The sequence below is a fragment of the Rhinatrema bivittatum genome, chromosome 9 (genome assembly GCF_901001135.1).
Source record: "Rhinatrema bivittatum chromosome 9, aRhiBiv1.1, whole genome shotgun sequence".
NCBI classification, from domain to species: domain Eukaryota; kingdom Metazoa; phylum Chordata; class Amphibia; order Gymnophiona; family Rhinatrematidae; genus Rhinatrema; species Rhinatrema bivittatum.
In genome coordinates, this window is record NC_042623.1 from 10,764,997 (window position 1) to 10,783,080 (window position 18,084).

Below are 18,084 nucleotides of genomic sequence, written 5' to 3' on the forward strand. Positions count from 1 at the left end.
CTGCCGCTCTGTGCAGGTTACCCCCATGTTTCTGTTAAGGGTAGAAACTGCCGCTCTGTGCAGGTTACCCCCATGTTTCTGTTAAGGGTAGTAACTGCTGCTCCATGCAGGTTACCCTCCATGCCATTTGTTAAGGGCAGTAACTGCCGCTCTGTGCAGGTTACCCCCATGTTTCTGTTAAGGGTAGAAACTGCCGCTCTGTGCAGGTTACCCCCATGTCTTCTGTTAAAGGTAGTAACTGCCGCTCTGTGCAGGCTACCCCCATGTCTTCTGTTAAGGGTAGAAACTGCCGCTCCGTGCAGGTTACCCCCATGTCTTCTGTTAAAGGTAGTAACTGCCGCTCTGTGCAGGTTACCCCCATGTCTTCTGTTAAGGGTAGAAACTGCCGCTCCGTGCAGGTTACCCCCATGTTTCTGTTAAGGGTAGAAACTGCCGCTCCGTGCAGGTTACCCCCATGTTTCTGTTAAGGGTAGTAACTGCCGCTCCGTGCAGGTTACCCCCATGTTTCTGTTAAGGGTAGAAACTGCCGCTCTGTGCAGGTTACCCCCATGTTTCTGTTAAGGGTAGAAACTGCCGCTCTGTGCAGGTTACCCCCATGCAGAAATGTTACACCTAAAGTTAACATATGTTACCTCTTTTCTTCATTACCAACTTCAGGCCTTTAGGGATCCGCAATGTTTAAACAATCATGGTGAAATAGAAAACTTGTTCTATTATCAAGACCTATTTTCTATCAGAAAGTGACTCTGATGCATCCAAATGTAACACCCTGTGCTCTGTATGTTTGGCCTTATTTGGCTGGGTGGTTCCCCTCCTCCCTTCTTTTCTAGCTTGCGCAGGAGATGGGCTGTGACCCTGGTCCCACGAGTCTTCATTCAGAAGTACCCACACCTTTCCCCGTACTGCACTCGCCCCTCCCTCCGTGCCTGCTCCGCTCATCGCAGTGAGGGGCCTGAGGGCGGCAGCCGTTCACCGGGGCTCGTGCCAGAACCCCAGGCCTCGACCCGGAGCTTCCTTTCCCTATTGCGGGTGGAGAGGAAGGGTGGAGGCCTCCTCGCGTGGCTCCTCGCGTTGCCTCCGCAGCATCCCCAGCTGACCCAGAGTGTGGAAGAACTGAGCTGGGGGCCAGATCCCTGCTCTCACGTAAGACGGTCTTGCAAAACTCTTATTAGCCCACGCTACGGGCTGTGAGCGGCAGGGCTGGGGAGGACAGTGGTCTTGGAGGAGAATTGTGAAAGGTGTTTAGCCAGGTGACAATGGCATTACCTGTCTAAAATCCCCCACTCTGAAAGTGTTGCCCTGCCCAGTTTCCTTAGTGGGGTATCTTTACCTGCGATAAGAGGGCTGGCCTGGGGGAAGAGAGGGAAACCGGTGCAGATCTGCTTTTCAAATTTACCCCGTTCTGCCACCGGCAGAGATTGCAGGCGTAAAATAAGCGGTAAGTGACTTGTTTGCAGTTTTTCAAAGGGAAAGCACGTGGGTACTCATGGACCTTGAACATCCACGGACGGTTGAAAATCGCTGCCACGTGTCCGAAGCATGGGAGGGCTGAGCTCTGCCTTGGAGCCTCCGAGTGGCTCTGGTGAACTTTCTTTTGTTTTAAGTTTGAGAGTCTGCAGCCCCGCCCCTGAGGAGCGACGCCATCTTCCCAGCGGTTCAAGGACTGTTGGGCCGTGCAGGAGAGCTCTGAGGTTTTTTATTTTCTGAAGTAAGCGGCGTGGAAGAGCAGTGCCTGGATATTCTGACCTTGGACCGGCTCCACAGAAGTAACGGGAGCTGGGCTGGTCTGCGTCTGCTTGGAGCTGAAGCCCCTGTGGCGCAGAGTCCTTTGATGTGATCGGCCTTGTGTTTGGTCACATCCTGCTCTGAGTAACCCAGGATATTACTGGTATGTTGTTGTGGTTTTGAATAAAGCCAGGTTTGAAATGCTGAGCGATTTTTATTTTTTGTGTCTGGCACCAGCAGAGGCTCAGAGCCTGCCCCTCTTCCCTTATCTGCACCATCCCGCTGTGCTCCTGGCGAAGGAGAACCTGGGGGGCTCCTGGCACCGTTTTTTGCTTTTCCTTCCTGGGAGGTGGGAGAGAGACTGGCGCTTCCGACTCCCCCCTACTCTTCCTTTGGTAAATTCCTTCTCCCGGTCTTTCAAGCCGCAATATCCAAGGACGCCCGAAGTAGCCAAAAAATGACTTCATCTTTCCTAAGGTCTTGTTCTTCTCCAGATGACAACAGGGAAGGCAGGGGCGATGGGGAACTTGCAGTAACAGCTCCCGTGAAACGGAAAGCCAACTGCTTCTGGCTTCTTTCCCTCTGATCTGTTTCTAATGCCCCTAAATTATCCCAGGCTGAGCTATTCGGAAGCAAAAAAAAAAACCCCCAGCAATTTTTGTTTGTAGCCAGTGAATCCTGAATTATTATCCTTCAAAAGCGCGTAACGGGACGCACAGCGCGAGGGAAAGACTCTGCTTACAGAGGAACGGCGCACGCACAAGCCCGAATCGCCCAAGCATTAAGAGAAAATGTATTTTATTTAAAAATGTTTATAAACCGCTTTTACAACTCATGTAGGTCATTCATGGTGGTTTCATCTGCAGCAACCGCGCTCCTGCGTTTTTGCCAATGTGAAACGCGCGGGCTCAGCACTGAGGAGGCTTCCCGAGTAAATAAACCGGGCGCTAGGGGAAAAAAAAGCAATCCAGGAAGCTGTCTGGTCCAAAACCCAAACAGCGTCCTCGAAGCACCGCCGTCAAGGTCACTCTGACCCCACCGGCGCTGGCCACTTGTCAGGGAGGAACAATCCTTAACGGCCTACCTAACGTCCTCCAACTCAAACCCGTACAAAGATATGAAAGCAGCATGTTGGTGCCAAGGGAGACTGCAGAGAGGGGAAACATTTCTCCTGTTCTGTCTTCAATAACAAATCGCAGAGGACCCACATTAAAGCTTTGTTCAGACGGAAAGGCAACTTAACACGTGGAGAGCTTTCCAAACTGACCTTCAGTTCTGGAGCGTACGCAGCTCCCCGTGTACCCGGCAGAAGGTCGCGGGCCTCGCTAGCAGGAGGGGAGGCGTCTGGCACCTTTGCAGCATGCAACTCGCTGGACACGTGCAGCGGAGGCAAGGCAGAGGTCCTAAGAGGGCTGCTCAGGTGCCAGCCTGCCTTTCTAGGGTTTCCAGTCTGAAATGCACCTCGGCCTTGCACGAGTTAAGCCTGCAGTGCTTGCCTGCTGTTCCGCCTCAGCCAGTTTTTCAGGGTTTCCCTAAAGCACCTTTCTCCCTTCTAAACTTTTGCTTGTAAATTAGAAGATAATTTATAAGGGTAAAAAGCCCCTCCTCCCCCCCAAAAACCCAGCAAGAAGTCCAGCGTGCATCCGTTTCTGGTTGCATTGCGAGGCAATCCTAGGAGCGTGCGTTTGTAAGTAAGTTTTAGGGATGCAGGGTCCTGTCTGCTACATAACACGTATCTCCAGCATCCTTGCCACTGAGCGCCGGTTTATCCTAAAGAAGGTTTCAAACGTGCCATGAGCCTTAGCCTGCCCACGGGCCGATTCAGTAAAGACGGCGGGAGAACGAGCGCTCCGTGTTCAGCGCCCGCTCCCCCAACGCGCGCCCAGCCACCTCTCCTGGGCGCACGATCCTGTATTTAAACGAGGGGTCGCACTAAAAGGAGGCGCTAGGGATGATTACCCGCCCCTAGCGCCTCCATAGTCCAGGAGAGGGGCTCTGGCAGCGGGGTCAGGAAACCGATGCTCAGTTTTACGAGTGTCCGGGTTTTCTGAATCCACTGACAGCCACCGGATAGGAAAACCGATGCCATTAAAATTGAGCGTCCGTGCTCCGGACCTGCTGGCACTTTTTTTTGTTTTTTTTTAATTTTAACCTTTTTGGTTCCTCAGACTTAATATCGCTAGGATTGCTAGGGCAGGCGTTAATTTTTGAGCATAAAATGTGTGGATTGGCCGCACATTTTACTTTCAGTATCCCAGGTGACTGACTGACTAATAATAGCCTCATTTGCATGTGATGAGCGCTATTAGTCTCCAGGGGGGTTGGCTGCACATTTGTGACGCACTAAACCCCTTACAGTATAAGGGGTAATAGACATGCGACAAACGCGCGGCCAACCGCGTGTTAATCAGTGTGCACAGCCGAGCAGACTTTACAGATTTGGCCCGCTAATACATTAATACTTCTGGCTAACTTACCCCTGGTCCCAACTTCAGGTGCTTGTAATGATTCTCCGTGAGGAGTTAGCAATCTGTAATGAAACCGCTATCTGATGGGAGGAGCAATCAGATAGGAGTTAGCAATCTGTAGTATTTAGGAGTTGTGGGTGGATCCTTGGGCCGGTGGCAGATGACCACGACCCCGGGGAAAGATCCCGAGAGGGACCACCGGTCAGGCTCGGATTTGGGAGACAGACGCACACTAGTTCTGTTATTAGACAGTATACTGAACCACCAGAGGTGGCAGTAGTGAGCTGGAAGTGCCCGGCTGGGCTGTAGTCCCTCAGGCACTGGAACAGCGATCCCAGGATAACTGAGCTGTAGAGAAACTGAATATAGTGAGGAGGCAGGATATGCAGAGTTCAGGAACAGAACCTGATGGTAACTCTCACACAATGTCTCATAGAAGCAGCCCAGGAGCTGGAATGGATTAGGCCCTCGAGGAGTGAGTACCTGGTTCCAGGGAAGGCTCTGAGAGAGCGATGGTAACTCACTGGTGTTGTAGGCAGCGGTGACGCCCCCGAGGTTCGCACCATTGCTGGTACTTCAGTCAGGGGCCACGCCGCGCGCGCCCGCCCGCCCCTAGGCCTCCAAGAAACATGGCGGTCAGCAGCGTGGAGCTGGTCCGGGGACGCCGGAGGAGCTCGGCAGGAGGAACGCCGCGGCAGCCAATCTTCCTGCGGGCGAAGAAGGAGGTGCCAAAGAGGCGATGAGGGCGTCGGGAACTGACGGACACAACAGTGCTTTCCCTCTGAAGCAGGTTGTGGGTGGAGATCTGGGGATGAGGCTTTGCTTCCGGTAGGAAACCGACAGGCCAAACACTGTCACAGCTCCTCCTTATGGGGGGGGGGGGGATCAGCCCTTGTCCCGCATCCACCCTGGAATTGTTTTTCTAATCTTGTAACTCTGATTTCTGTGGAAGGAAAGTTTACAGCTTAGGAATGCTTGAAAGCAAGGTTACCTGATGAGGTCAGGCCGAGATGGCTTATCCAGTCTGGGTCTTGTTGTGAGGCTTGCAGGACTCCTCCGAGAAAAGCAGCACCACGCACTCACATTCACACAGAAGAAGCAGGATGGATCCAGCCTGAGCTGATGATCTCTCTGACCTGGGGGCGCAAGGAAAATTTGCCTCAGGCCAGCAGTCAGGTTGGGCGCGCGGCTGCTCTCATGGCGTCTGCGACACTAATTCTAGCTTCTACTTAATCTGACATTGGTTTGCTGGGAAAACAGGAGCCAGAAATGGGCAGGAGCTGGACCCTGTCCAACTGCAACGGGCTTGTGTGCCCTGTGCCTGACCGTGCTTTACGCCCGAGCTGTGGATTTACCGCTCCCTAAAGCCAGACAGGTTGGGAGGGGCCATGACCTGGATGTTCTTCTGGCCTGGATAATAATGTCCTCTCGGTCACGTTTCCCTAAAAACTGCACTGCTTCAGCGCCCGGGATGCTGCTTCGGCTTATTTAACCACTGGACCTGCCAAAAGAGCGCATCGGAGGTCTGACAGCGTTTTCTGTCTGGCGTGATCCTCGCGTACGTGATCCACCTGCGCTAGCCTGACACGGTCTTACTAGAAACTCGCTCCATGAAGAATTCTCTTCCATGGTTCTTCTTTGTTCCTCTGTTCCTTTATTCTCTCCTTTGCCTCCGTGCAGAGAGCCGGGGGACGAGACGGCTGGAAGCAGGACTGGGACTGCAGAGGAGATTGCAGCTGCTCTGTGCACTTTTTATCTGGCGAGGCAGATGATTGTGCATCTTGGCTCTCCTTGCCCCAGACAGAGGTCGTTCCTGTTACTGCGCTGGGGTCGGTGGCTGGAGATTTTATTTTTTTCTTTTGCCATACGCAAGTCTCGGCTGCTGCAAGAAATCCAGGCCCAAGTTCTGGCTCAGAGTGTTGAGGGGCCACTTTCAGAGAGGCCGCAGAGTTGCAAAATAGGCAGAGACTTTTTTTCCGTGCCTGCCTCGTGGGACCTTTTAAGGGCGGTGTAGTGGGTTAGAGAAATGGGCTGCGATCCAGGGAAGCCAGGCCTCAAATTCTGCTTCTCCCCCCTGCCCCCCTCACTCTTCTTTGTGCCTTCTGGGAAGTCGCGTCAGCTCCCAGTGCCTCATGTAGCCACGTAGATTGTAAGCTCTTCGGGCAGGGACTCGCTGCGGCTGAACACTGATCAGCATTGTCCAGCACTGCACATGTTCACCAGTGTGTTAAAAAGAAGCAGGGTTTAATGTGAGGGGGAACGGCCTGCAGCACGGAGGATCCACCTCTTCTCGGGGGGTGGGGGGGTGGGTGCGTGCTCCAGGCAGCCTGCGAGGGTGAGGCCGGAGCAGACTCAGCAGGGAAGAGTCCCTCTAACCCAGCCCCATTCCCTCTTCTTCCCCTCCTAGAGGGAGCGAGAGAAAAAGGGGGGAGCGATACCGAAGCAGAGGTGGCAGAGCCAAGCAAGGGCAACTGAAAGGCCCTGAGAGAGAGGAGGGGGGAGAGCAGGAAGGGCTCCCCCAGGCGAATGAGTGCCGGCCAGCCCCCACCGCTTCTGCTGCTGCTTCATCTACAAATTAAACTCTGAGGCTTAGGCCTGAAGTAAACGAGGCACTGCCCGTGCGCTAAAAACGTGCGAGCAAACTGGCCGCGCTCTCCTTCAGTGCGCACACGATCGGCTCTCCTGGGCGCTCGGCGCAGTAAGGCCAACGAGCCGCCGCGCTAAAAAAAAAGGACGCACTGGGGATTACGTTGCGCGGCGCTAGCGCGTCCATGACATCAGGCGCCCAGGAGCGGCGGCTTAGAAAAACGGTCGCTCAGTTTTACGGGCTTCTCTGAAAACGGACGCTGGTAAATTCCCTAACTTGACCGCCGCCATTACTGCTTTCTGTGGTTCCTCCAACTTTTAATATCACCAGAGTACGAAGTCTGAGAAATCGGGTAAAAGCAGTATTTTCTGCTTTTTTTTGCAAACTTTTGGGGCTCCTCAAGCCTTGGTGCCAGTTCCCAGGCTGGCGTTTATTTTTTGAGAGTAAAAATGTGCGCATCGGGCATACATTTTGTTTTTTGCACAAGGGGGTAATAGCTAACAGCCTCATCAACATGGCGTTTACATGCGATAAGCGCTATGAGCTCTGCGCTGGTTTGGACGCGCTAATCCTTAACCGTGGCTTAACTTGTGCGCTGGGCCGAGCGCAGGGCATGGCACCGGCCTATTAGAAACCTGTGTGTGGCACACGGGGGAGAGAGGAAGAGCGCGCCCAGTACACGCGTCCTCCTCCTCCTCCTCCGCCTCTCTTTAATCCGTGCTGTTAGCTAAGGCGGGCAATCTTCCAATCTTTTATCTGGGCAAATGGCTTCCAGCGCCTTTCTTTCTTAATGTACACCCCTTGTTTCCATCGGAGGGCCGTACTCCTGCCTGGTGCTATCGAACATTTGTGAATACCGAAAGAAATCTTAAACTCAGACAATTAAACTCTGGAATTTGTTGCCAGAGGATGTGGTTAGTGCAGTTAGTGTAGCTGGGTTTAAAAAAGGATTGGATAAGTTCTTGGAGGAGAAGTACATTACCTGCTATTAGTTAAGTTGACTTAGAAAATAGCCACTGCTATTACTAGCCAGTGGCGTAGCCAGAATTGATTTTTTGGGTGGGCACAAGGTTAACATGGGTGGGCTGTAGGCATGCAGAAGTACTAGTTGCTTTTTTTTTCTGATAAATAATGCCATATACTGCACCCTAGATTGGCTTTCTAAGTAATTTGCAACAGCTATTATGCATCATGTATGAAACTTTAAAATAATTTACTTCAATTATTTCTAGCACTTACCAGCATTAAAAATTCCTTATTAATCAGAATTTATTTTATATTTATTGCAGTTTATAAATGCACAAGTATAGAAAACAATCACATCCAATCATGTAATAAAACAAAAATTAATGTATTCTTTCATGAACCATCTTTGCAGAAAACCAGAAATATTCATAAATACAATATAATTAATCATCAGAACAGGTGCAGCACAGAGCTAGGGCAATTCACATTACAACGAACATGAAGAAAAAATTTCAAACTCTGGTGTCACCTCAGCAAAAAATAACCCCCCACTGCTTTTTTGTGAAGTAACACAAACTCTTGCAAAGAAAGAGGCATCTAGAACCTTGCCATACCATACAGTCACAGCATTGACTCTCAGGATTCACATAACAGCAACCTGATGAAAAAGCAGCAATGCAAATACTACACCAGGCCCTAGAACATTAATACGTCACCTACTGGAATAACAGAACAAGCTGGACTAGTACAGAGAAACTACATGTGAGCAGAAATACTGCACTTCAGTCACACACAGGCAAACCAGAGACCGACCCTTACCTAATATAGAAATAAGAGAATATAAATTAGAAACAGAAACATGCAAATAAAACCAAAATAGCCTGAGAAACTAAAATTTCTGAATACTTAAGAAAGAGCAAAATACAAAAATATAAGAAATGCACATTCCCAAAGATGACATATTTAAATTGCTCGTAATAATAAGGCTAAAGTACCACAGATTATCAACAAAACAAATCTTAGTGAATTAAGTTTTTTTGTATTATTAAGTAGATCTCATACATAGGCGCAGATGTGAATGCTATGCTGCATAACGTTTTACACCAGTAGTACAATCATGAGTCAGAGATGAATTTTATATGCTTAGTGAGTCCAAAGTGAAAAGAATTCAAAGTCGATGTAGCACGACATTTCTCATTGTATTCATTGTTGCAGACTTTCTTAACGCATCATAGTAATGACAACATTCAGTTTCTTAAGATAAAGTAGGAATGTGAGGAAACGCATTACTTCCATGTTGGTGAAAATGCCACGAAAATCATCTCACATAGATTGATGAAGGCAGACACCGAAACACGGTCCGTGTCGGGCTAGTACCTCGAGCCTTGTAAGATCTTTAACTCTCAGGCGTTTCTTCACATGCAAAAAAAGCTAAGTAGCTACATTATCTTAAGAAATTGAATGTTGTCATTACTATGATGAGTTAAGAAATTCTGCAACAATGAATTCAATGGGAAATGTCGTGCTACATCAACTCTGAATTCTTTTCACTTTGGACTCACTAAGCATATAAAATTCATTTCTGACCCATGATTGTACTACTGGTGTAAAACGTTATGCAGCATAGCATTCACGTCTACGCCTAAGGGTGAGGTCTACTTAATGATACAAACATAATTCACGGTGATTTGTGGTAATTTAGCCTTCTTATTATTACAATTTTATACACGGCTCCTACCTGTCCATAAATTTTGAGAGAGCGGTTGTGTTGCTTATATTTAAATTGCTAACATCTCAAAATATAGATATATATTTTTACCTTTGTTGTCCGATCTTTGTATTTTTCTAATCGGTTGGTCCTGGTCTCTTTTTCCCATTTTTTCCCTTATAGCTCATTTCCTAATTCCTTTTCAGTGTCTTTCTTCTATTACTGTCTTCTTCCCTTCCACACACACATACACGCTTTCTCTCACAGACTCCCCCTCACACACTCATGCTCTCACTCTCATATGCTCTCCCCCGCCACACACAAACTCACATTCTCTGCAGACACACATACAAGCTCTCAGTTTCTCACCCCTCCCCAGGCTTATATTCTTATGCACACACCCAGACACCCATTCTCACCCACAAACCCATGCTCCCAATCTCGCCCACACACACACATATTCAAGCTCCCATTCTCATACATACACACGTTCAAGCACCCATTCTTACCCACATATTCAAGCTTCCATTCTCACCCACACACACACCCAGGCTCCCATTCTCACCCACACATAAACACATTCAAACTCCCATTCACCCACATATTCAAGCACCCATTCTCACCCACACATACACACATTCAAACTCCCATTCACCCACATATTCAAGCTTCCATTTTCACACACACACACACCCAGGCTCCCATTCTCACCCACACATAAACACATTCAAACTCCCATTCACCCACATATTCAAGCACCCATTCTCACCCACACATACACACATTCAAACTCCCATTCACCCACATATTCAAGCTTCCATTCTCACCCACACAAACCCAGGCTCCCATTCTCACCCTCACACACACACATTCAAACTCCCATTCACCCACATATTCAAGCTTCCATTCTCACCTCCCCCCACACACACACACACTCAGACTCCCATTCTCATCCACATATACATATTCAAGCACATGCACAGCTTCCGCTTCCTCCCCCCAAAGCAGAAAGATCAGCTGGCCTCTCCTGCTGCCACCGGCCTCCTGCTATCGTCGGGCCGTACGGCCCGCCGATCTTCCTGCTTGGGGGGGAGGGGGAAGAAGCGAAAGTTGTGCGCTGCACTTCTGCTCTCCCCCCCCCCCCAAACAGGAAGATCGGTTGGCCATACGGCCGCAGCAGCGCTTCCCCATGTGTGTAGTGATGGTGCGTGAGGCGTGGGTTCTCTTTTTGCTGTCGCGGAGATGGGATCCCGCGACAGCCTTGCAGTTCCGGTGCCAAATGAGTGGGCCTGGGTCTAAGTTGGGTGGGCAGCTGCCCACCCGTGGCTACGCCACTGTTACTAGCAACGGTAACATGGAACAGACTTAGTATTTGGGTACTTGCCAGGTTCTTATGGCCTGGATTGGCCACTGTTGGAAACAGGATGCTGGGCTTGATGGACCCTCGTCTGACCCCGCATGGCAATTTCTTATGTTCTAAATCTGACTTTTTCATGGCGTAGCACTCGGGTCGCCACACGGGCACATCTGCCCAATTCCTGTGCTCGCTGTGCACTTACGGTGGTTACAGCCCTTACCTTTTGCCATTATCTGTGCTTACTTTTAAGAATACAACAACAATGGACCTGCAGGGCGGCCGTGGGGGAAGTGCATTCCCCTGCTGTTCAGCACCATGTCCTGAACAGCTCCTGTGACAGACAGACAGACAGCCACCTGGGAAGGACTAACGCTGAAAAGATCAAGCCCCTGTTTCTGTGCTTCCCCGGCCCCAAATCTTTGCTTGAACATCTCCGTTTCTCCTGGCCCGATGAAAAAATGAACAAGCAGGTGGGGAGACAAAGCAGGGGGCCGAGACTCCGTCACACAGCAAGAAATCTGCCTGAGCCTCTAACGTGGGAGGCAGAAATATGATCCCTTCCATGGATAGGGCCAGCATGAAATGAAACGACAGGAAATGCCGGCAGTGGAGAGCACCCGCGCCTCGCTGCAGGAAGAGACCTCTGACTTCACCTGCTAGGCCCAGTACCCCCAGTAGTTTCTCCCCAAACCTAACATGACAGGAATATTAATTTTATAGAAACAGAAATGACGGCAGAAAAAGACCAATTGGCCCATCCAGTCTGCCCAGCAAGCTCCCACACTTATTTTCCCATACTTATCTGTTTCACCAACCACCAAGTTCAGGGCCCTTGTTGGTAACTGTTTGATTTGAATTTCCAGCCATTGATGCAGAGAGTAATGTTGGAGTTGCATCAAAGGTGAGCATAAGGCTTAATGGTTAAGGGTAGTAACTGCCGCATCAAGCAAGTTACCCCGATACTTGTTTACCCAGACTGCACAGATCATTGCCTTGATGGATGTTGTCTGAATGTAGATCCTCTTTTCTTCATTCAGCCTGCCGTTGAAACAGAGAGCAACGCTGTATATGCATTCAAAGTGAAGTATCAGACTTAATTGGTTTAGGGTAGTGACTGCCGTTATAAGCAATCTACCCCCACGCTTATTTGTTTACCCAGACTGTGTAGTTCAGTCCTTGTTGGTTGTCTGAATGCAAATCCTCTTTTCCACATTTCCCCCTGCTGTTGAAGCAGAGAGCAATGTTGGAGTTGCATTAACCGTGTGAAGGCTTATTGAGTAAAGGTAGTAATCACCAGGTAGTAGCCTCCATTCCAGCAAGCCACCCCCATGGCTCTTCTCTTCATTCCCATCCATGGGCCTTTGTGGATCCACAGCGTTGATGTACTGATTAAATAAAAAATGCTCGCTCTTCCAGAACAAAGAACCGAGTGTTAACAAAATTTATTTATTGCCAAGATTTATTGCCAAGATCATGGAAAAGCTGGTCAACACCCAACTCTCCAACTATATTGAATATCACAAAATACTGTACCCCTCCCAATATGGATTCCGCAAAGCTTTAAGCACGGAAACTCTACTCATATCCCTAACAGACCATATCATCATGGGTCTTGACAAAAGCCAATCCTTTCTACTTATTCTCTTAGATCTTTCGGCCGCATTTGATACCGTTAACCACTCCATCCTCCTCAATCAACTGGCAAACATAGGAATTACAGGAACTGCACTATCATGGTTCAATACATTCCTCAGCAATAGAGGCTATAAGGTCAAAATCCATAATAAAGAATCCTCCCGCTACACTTCATCTTTAGGAGTTCCTCAGGGCTCCTCCCTTTCCCCTACGCTCTTTAATATATACCTTCTTCCGCTTTGCCAACTGCTAACCCACTTGAAACTAACTCACTTCCTATACGCCGACGATGTGCAGATCTTGATCCCCATCAAAGAAACCATCACCAAAACTCTTGAATTTTGGGAAATCTGCCTTCAAGAAATCACTCTCCTTCTCACTAGTCTAAATTTGATATTAAATACGGCTAAGATGGAACTTCTTATCTCACCAGAAAATAGTAACCCCTCTCCATGTCTTCTAACCAACCCACTTACTACTCAAACAAGGGACTTAGGAATAATTATCGACAACCGTCTTAACTTAAAATCCTTCATCAAACAAACTACAAAAGACGGCTTCTATAAACTACAGGTTCTGAAAAGAACCAAACCCCTCCTTCACGTGCGAGACTTCAGAACGGTCCTTCAAGCAGTTATCTTTTCTAAGATAGACTATTGTAATTCTATCTTACTTGGTCTCCCTTCCGCATCCATTAAACCCCTTCAGATGCTCCAGAACTCTGCTGCGAGAATTCTGACCAACACCAGGAGAAGAGATCACATCTCTCCCACTCTTAAGAACTTACACTGGCTGCCAATACACTTTAGAATTATCCACAAATCTATCACTATCATCTATAAAGCTATCCATCACCATGCTATACTTGATCTACAAATCCCACTTAGACGACACACATCCACTAGACCCATCAGAGAAGCCTACAGAGGATCACTCCTCGTTCCCCAAACCAAAACCACTCACTACCTAACTTTCAGAGACCGAGCCTTCTCCACAGCCGGACCTTCACTATGGAATTCTATTCCCCCGGATCTGAGACAAGAACCATGCCTACCTACTTTCAGAAAAAGGCTTAAGACTTGGCTATTTAAGCAAGCCTTCCCTGGTCCCAATTGAATGACAGCAACATCTTATAAGAGACTTCACAATATAATGTAAATAGTTAATCCTAACTGCTCAGTTATCTTACTCTAATTCTCTCCCCAGTTATATGAACCCTGTTGTAATGTAACTTTATGAACTCTTTGCACTTGTTAATGTTCTGTTTCTGTGTTCACACCCCCTGTAATATGTAAACCAGCATGATGTGATTTTTAATCACGAATGCCGGTATAGAAAAACTCTAAATAAATAAATAAATAAAATGAAACGATTAAAAGAAAGGGATCACCAAGCTGGCTGCCTATTTTCATCAGGATGGACAGAGCTCATGATGAGGACAAAGATAAGAGCAGAGCCTACAGGGCGATCAAAACAGAAAAATTAGGTGTCCGAGGGGAAAAATAAAATCCCCGCGTCTAGCTGAGGCAGTATGGCCAGAGAAGGGGCACGCAGGGGGTGTTCTGGGTGCTCCGCCATGGCCGCTGGGCGGTTGGTTTATGTAGCATTGAAGGTAAAAAGAGTGGAGCCAGCAGTGGCCATTGGCGAGGTCAGCTCGGAGTAAGTAGGTGTGGATGTCAGGGCAACCTTTGATAACCAGAAACTCCTCTCCTGCCCCGTCCTGCTTCCTTTTACAGTTTTGCACAGACCTGGCCCAAGCCTGTGCCTGTTCTGTGCATTGTACGATACTAATAAGACAACGAGGCGTGCGGAATAGCTTTGTTTTCTCATACGGAATAATCAGTAGGGTTAGGAGAATGGAAACGAGCGGCCTGCCGTCCTTCTGTTAATCTGGCCACTCCCTGCTGCCAGAAAGGTTTTGCCTTCGCTCCCATTCACTATTAATCAAGGGGTTGATAATATGCAAAAGCCATTTAAACTGACAACTGAACGTTTCGGGATATTCAGTTGTCCAGCTCACAGGCCGATTCAGTAAAAGTTGCGGGAGAGCGCCCAGGCCACTCTCCTGTGCGCGCGATGCAGTATTTAACTGAGGGCCCGCGGTAAAAAGAGGCACTAGGGACACTAGCGCCTCTTTTCGGGCAGCGGCGGCTGTCAGCGAGTTTGACAGCCGCCGCTCAATTTTGCTGGCGACGGTTCTCAAACCCACTGACAGCCACGGGTTCAGAAACCGGACACCGCAAAATTGAGCGTCCAGTTTGCAAGCCGCAGGCCGATTTTTAACTTTTGGGACCTCCGACTTAATATCGCCATGATATTAAGTCGGAGGGTGCACAGAAAAGCAGTTTTTACTGCATCCATCGGAGCGCACTGTACTGTATCGGCCCGTCAGTTCGATCCGGCTGAAAAAGGGGCGTGACAAACTTATCTGGCTAACCGCTGATTTTCAAATATAACCAGCCATAATCAAAAGAATACAGCTGGCACCAGAGGTAGCTTATAAATGGAGCTGGCAGGCGGTGCTTGGTGCCATTGTTAATTTCTTTGGCCGTCCTGGGTTTCTGCAGGTATCATCTGCCCAGGCCCTGGTTCCCTGGAGAACTGTGGGTGCTTGCTGAGCTCGGCGGGGAAGTGTTATGTTAGTACTTACAGTGCTTTTAAAGTTTGCATTTAAAGTTTGCTTTTAAATGGCCCGGGCTGTGGAGGATTTAGGGACGGTCTCGCCAAAGTAAGGCAGAAGAAGTGCCAGGTTTCTGGCTTTCAGACTCTGGTTGAGTGTCTGAGAGTGGAGACCTTCTCCATTGCACTGCCGATGAGCCATCGGCCTGGCCCACCTCCTTGCTATTTTATTTTCCAAGCATTGCATAGTGTTCGGTGCTTGCACGATTGCCCCCTCTCACGCATATCCAGCATAGCTCTCTGCTTCAACGGCAGGGGAGAAAGACCGATACTTCATGCATATCCAGCATAGCTCTCTGCTTCAGCGGCAGGGGGAATGAAGAAAAGTGGATCTATTATACAGACAACAACCAACAAGGACTGAATTACATAGTCTGGGTAAACAAATAAGCATGGGTGTAGCTTGCTTATTGCGGCGGTTACTACCCCTAACTAATTAAGCTAGATATTTCACTTCTATGCAGCTCCAACACTGCTCTCTACATTAATGGTGGGGGTGGAAGGGAAATAGAACCAAAAGGTTACTAAGAACCAAGAGTAACAGATAAGTATGAGAAAAAAAAAGTGTGAAGCTTGCTGGGCAGACTGGATGGGCCGTTTGGTCTTCTTCTGCCGTCATTTCTATGTTTCTATGTAAGTGCTGACGTCCCTTGGGCCACACACGAATATAAGCTGTCAGTCCTGTGCTAAACTTAAACAATTTTCTGCTGTAATTGTAATGCATTTTGCTAAAAGTGAACCTGTGTGTCTGGCTCACCTGCCCGCGTGCAATCCCGATTGTAACGCTATTGCCCTTTTTGCTTCTCCCCCAGCTAATGTGCTCTTCGGTGCAGAAGGCGCTCTTCGAGGAGGAGGAGCGAGGGCGGAAGCTTCAGCAGAAGGTGGCCTCCCTGGAGAAACGCAACCAGCAGCTGCGCGACCGCCTCAAGAAGGTCAAGCGGTCCCTGCGGCACGCGCGGAAGAACCGGCGGCACCTGGGGCAGCTGAACCGCAAGCTGAACGAGAAGCTGTCGGCGAGCGCTGGTCTTGCCCCTCGCTGGAACTCGCCCCCTACCTACCTGAAAGTGTGACCCCCAGCCACCGCCAGCCCGATCGGCGCTGGCAGGAAGGCAGAGGTTGCTGGCATCCTCCACTCCATAAGCACAAACCCCAGGCAGTGGGCATTACAATGTTACGCTGGAGGGCGTGAATATGCAGTATACGTATATATTTTGATATATTTATTACACACTGTAACCCAGAGATCCTGAAATGGATGCGACACGTCTCGTTAATCTTTTTTTTCACTCCGCTTTACCTTTCAAGGCTTGGCCGAAGTAGATTATTAGAGACTTCAGTAGCGCTTGCTGGCTCAGGCCTCGACGGCCACTCGCAGCCCCGGTTTGTTTCTCACGGACATCCTTGTCCTGTATTCCTGGTAAGATTCGTACAACACGGTGTGTCGCCTAAATCAGAATATGCAGACGTGGGCCTCTGCTTTGATCCCAGCAGCCAGGAGAGCGAGGGGGGGTGGGGAGGAGACGACCTGACCCCCCCCAGCCCCGGTGGGGTTAGGGTACAAATCCCAAAACTGCGAGAATCGCACAGGCAGGGCCGCTGTGAACGAAATCTTCACCGTGGCTTCTGGAAAGCATTTTTGTGCTGCTGCTCCCGCCAGCTGCGCGCGATGTCTGGGTCACGCCGTCGGAAGAGCAGGGTGCAGCCCATTTAGAAAGTGAAAATGTTCTGCTCCGCGCTGCAGCTAAGAGTCCTCCTGCATTCAGGAACAGTTTCAGCCAAACTTAGGCGTTTACATTTTTGGCTGAAAATTGCCTTAAAGTTAGGGACCTAGCCCTTAGCCTGCAATTCCTAAACTTGGGTGTCTGGTGCCGAAAACCTGGGCTTTAGTTTCTAACTCCCCCCCCTGCCCTAACTCCACCTCAGCGTTACTCACCGTTTAGGAGGGCAGTGAAACTAGGAGCCTGGGTTTTTGGCACTGAGCCCAACTTCGGGGGCCATCCCCTTTGAAACGTGGCCCTGCCTCTGGCTGAGAGTGGAGGCAGCGCTGCTTTAGTCTCATTTGGGGGTTTTTACTTTCTCTTTGCTGGGGAGGGACTGAGGGGCCAGCCGGGCTGCGTTTTTCGTCTCTGCAGGTCCCAGGGAAGGTCCTGGGTGGAGCAGAGATAGGGAGGAAGTCTGAAGAGCAGGTGTCCCGCGGCTGCTCAGTAACCCTGGGAGCGCCTCCCTGCCCTCTGTCCCCCTCACCTTCGCCAGGACAAATGGTCGCTGCCACTAAGGTTGGGAATGGAGGGAACGGGCCTTCAGAACCAAATTTGGGCGCTCCGAAACGGTGCTACTCGTCCGAGCTGTTTTCCAAAGATTTTTTTTCCCCCCCATCTTCACAAAATAGTAAAAAGAAAAAAAAAAAAATCTCAAAATGTGGTCAGCGATGCGCAGTTAGTCCCCTCCCCCCAGCACGAGACGATCTAATGACCTGAGATAAAGCGTGCACGGACACAGCACCAACAGCGAGGCTGAAGGAACAACCCAACGAGAGGTGCGCCTTACCCCAGCCTAACGCAGGACTGCCCCTATATTTTTATAGAGGGGAGGGGTGGGGGGTGGATTTTATTTTGCCTTCCCTGCCTCAGATCGGCCACGAGCCTTCCTTTTCGGCTCCCCCGGAGAATGTATTTCTCCCAGCCCACGACCCCAGCCATGGCAGCAACCGTGCAAACCAGGGCTTTCTCTGGAACCGGACTAGCGTGGATCCTAATTCGGGCCGCTGGGTAATGTAAACGCTGGCCCCCGGCAGGAGAGGAGATGGATTAAACAATCACCCCCCCCACACACACCCCCACCCTTCAGCACACTCCTGTACCTTTTCAGAAGAGAAAATGTTTACGTTTGAATTGGTGCATTTACGTTGAATTTACTTTATTTTCAACCCTGAGGTTTAAAACTAATCGGAGAAAGTTCT

At 49.4% G+C, this 18,084-nt stretch overlaps 1 protein-coding gene across 1 annotated transcript in view; it reads left to right on the forward strand.

Moving 5' to 3' along the window:
- The window catches only part of CCDC3 (coiled-coil domain containing 3), a 49,727-nt gene extending 32,169 nt beyond the window's left edge, over positions 1–17,558 (forward strand). The window contains exon 3 of the mRNA XM_029616702.1: positions 15,938–17,558. Within this exon, the coding sequence (XP_029472562.1) occupies positions 15,938–16,195 (258 nt within the window). The 3' untranslated portion in view covers positions 16,196–17,558. The remainder of the gene's footprint in view (positions 1–15,937) is intronic.
- Positions 17,559–18,084: the final 526 nt, after the last annotated feature.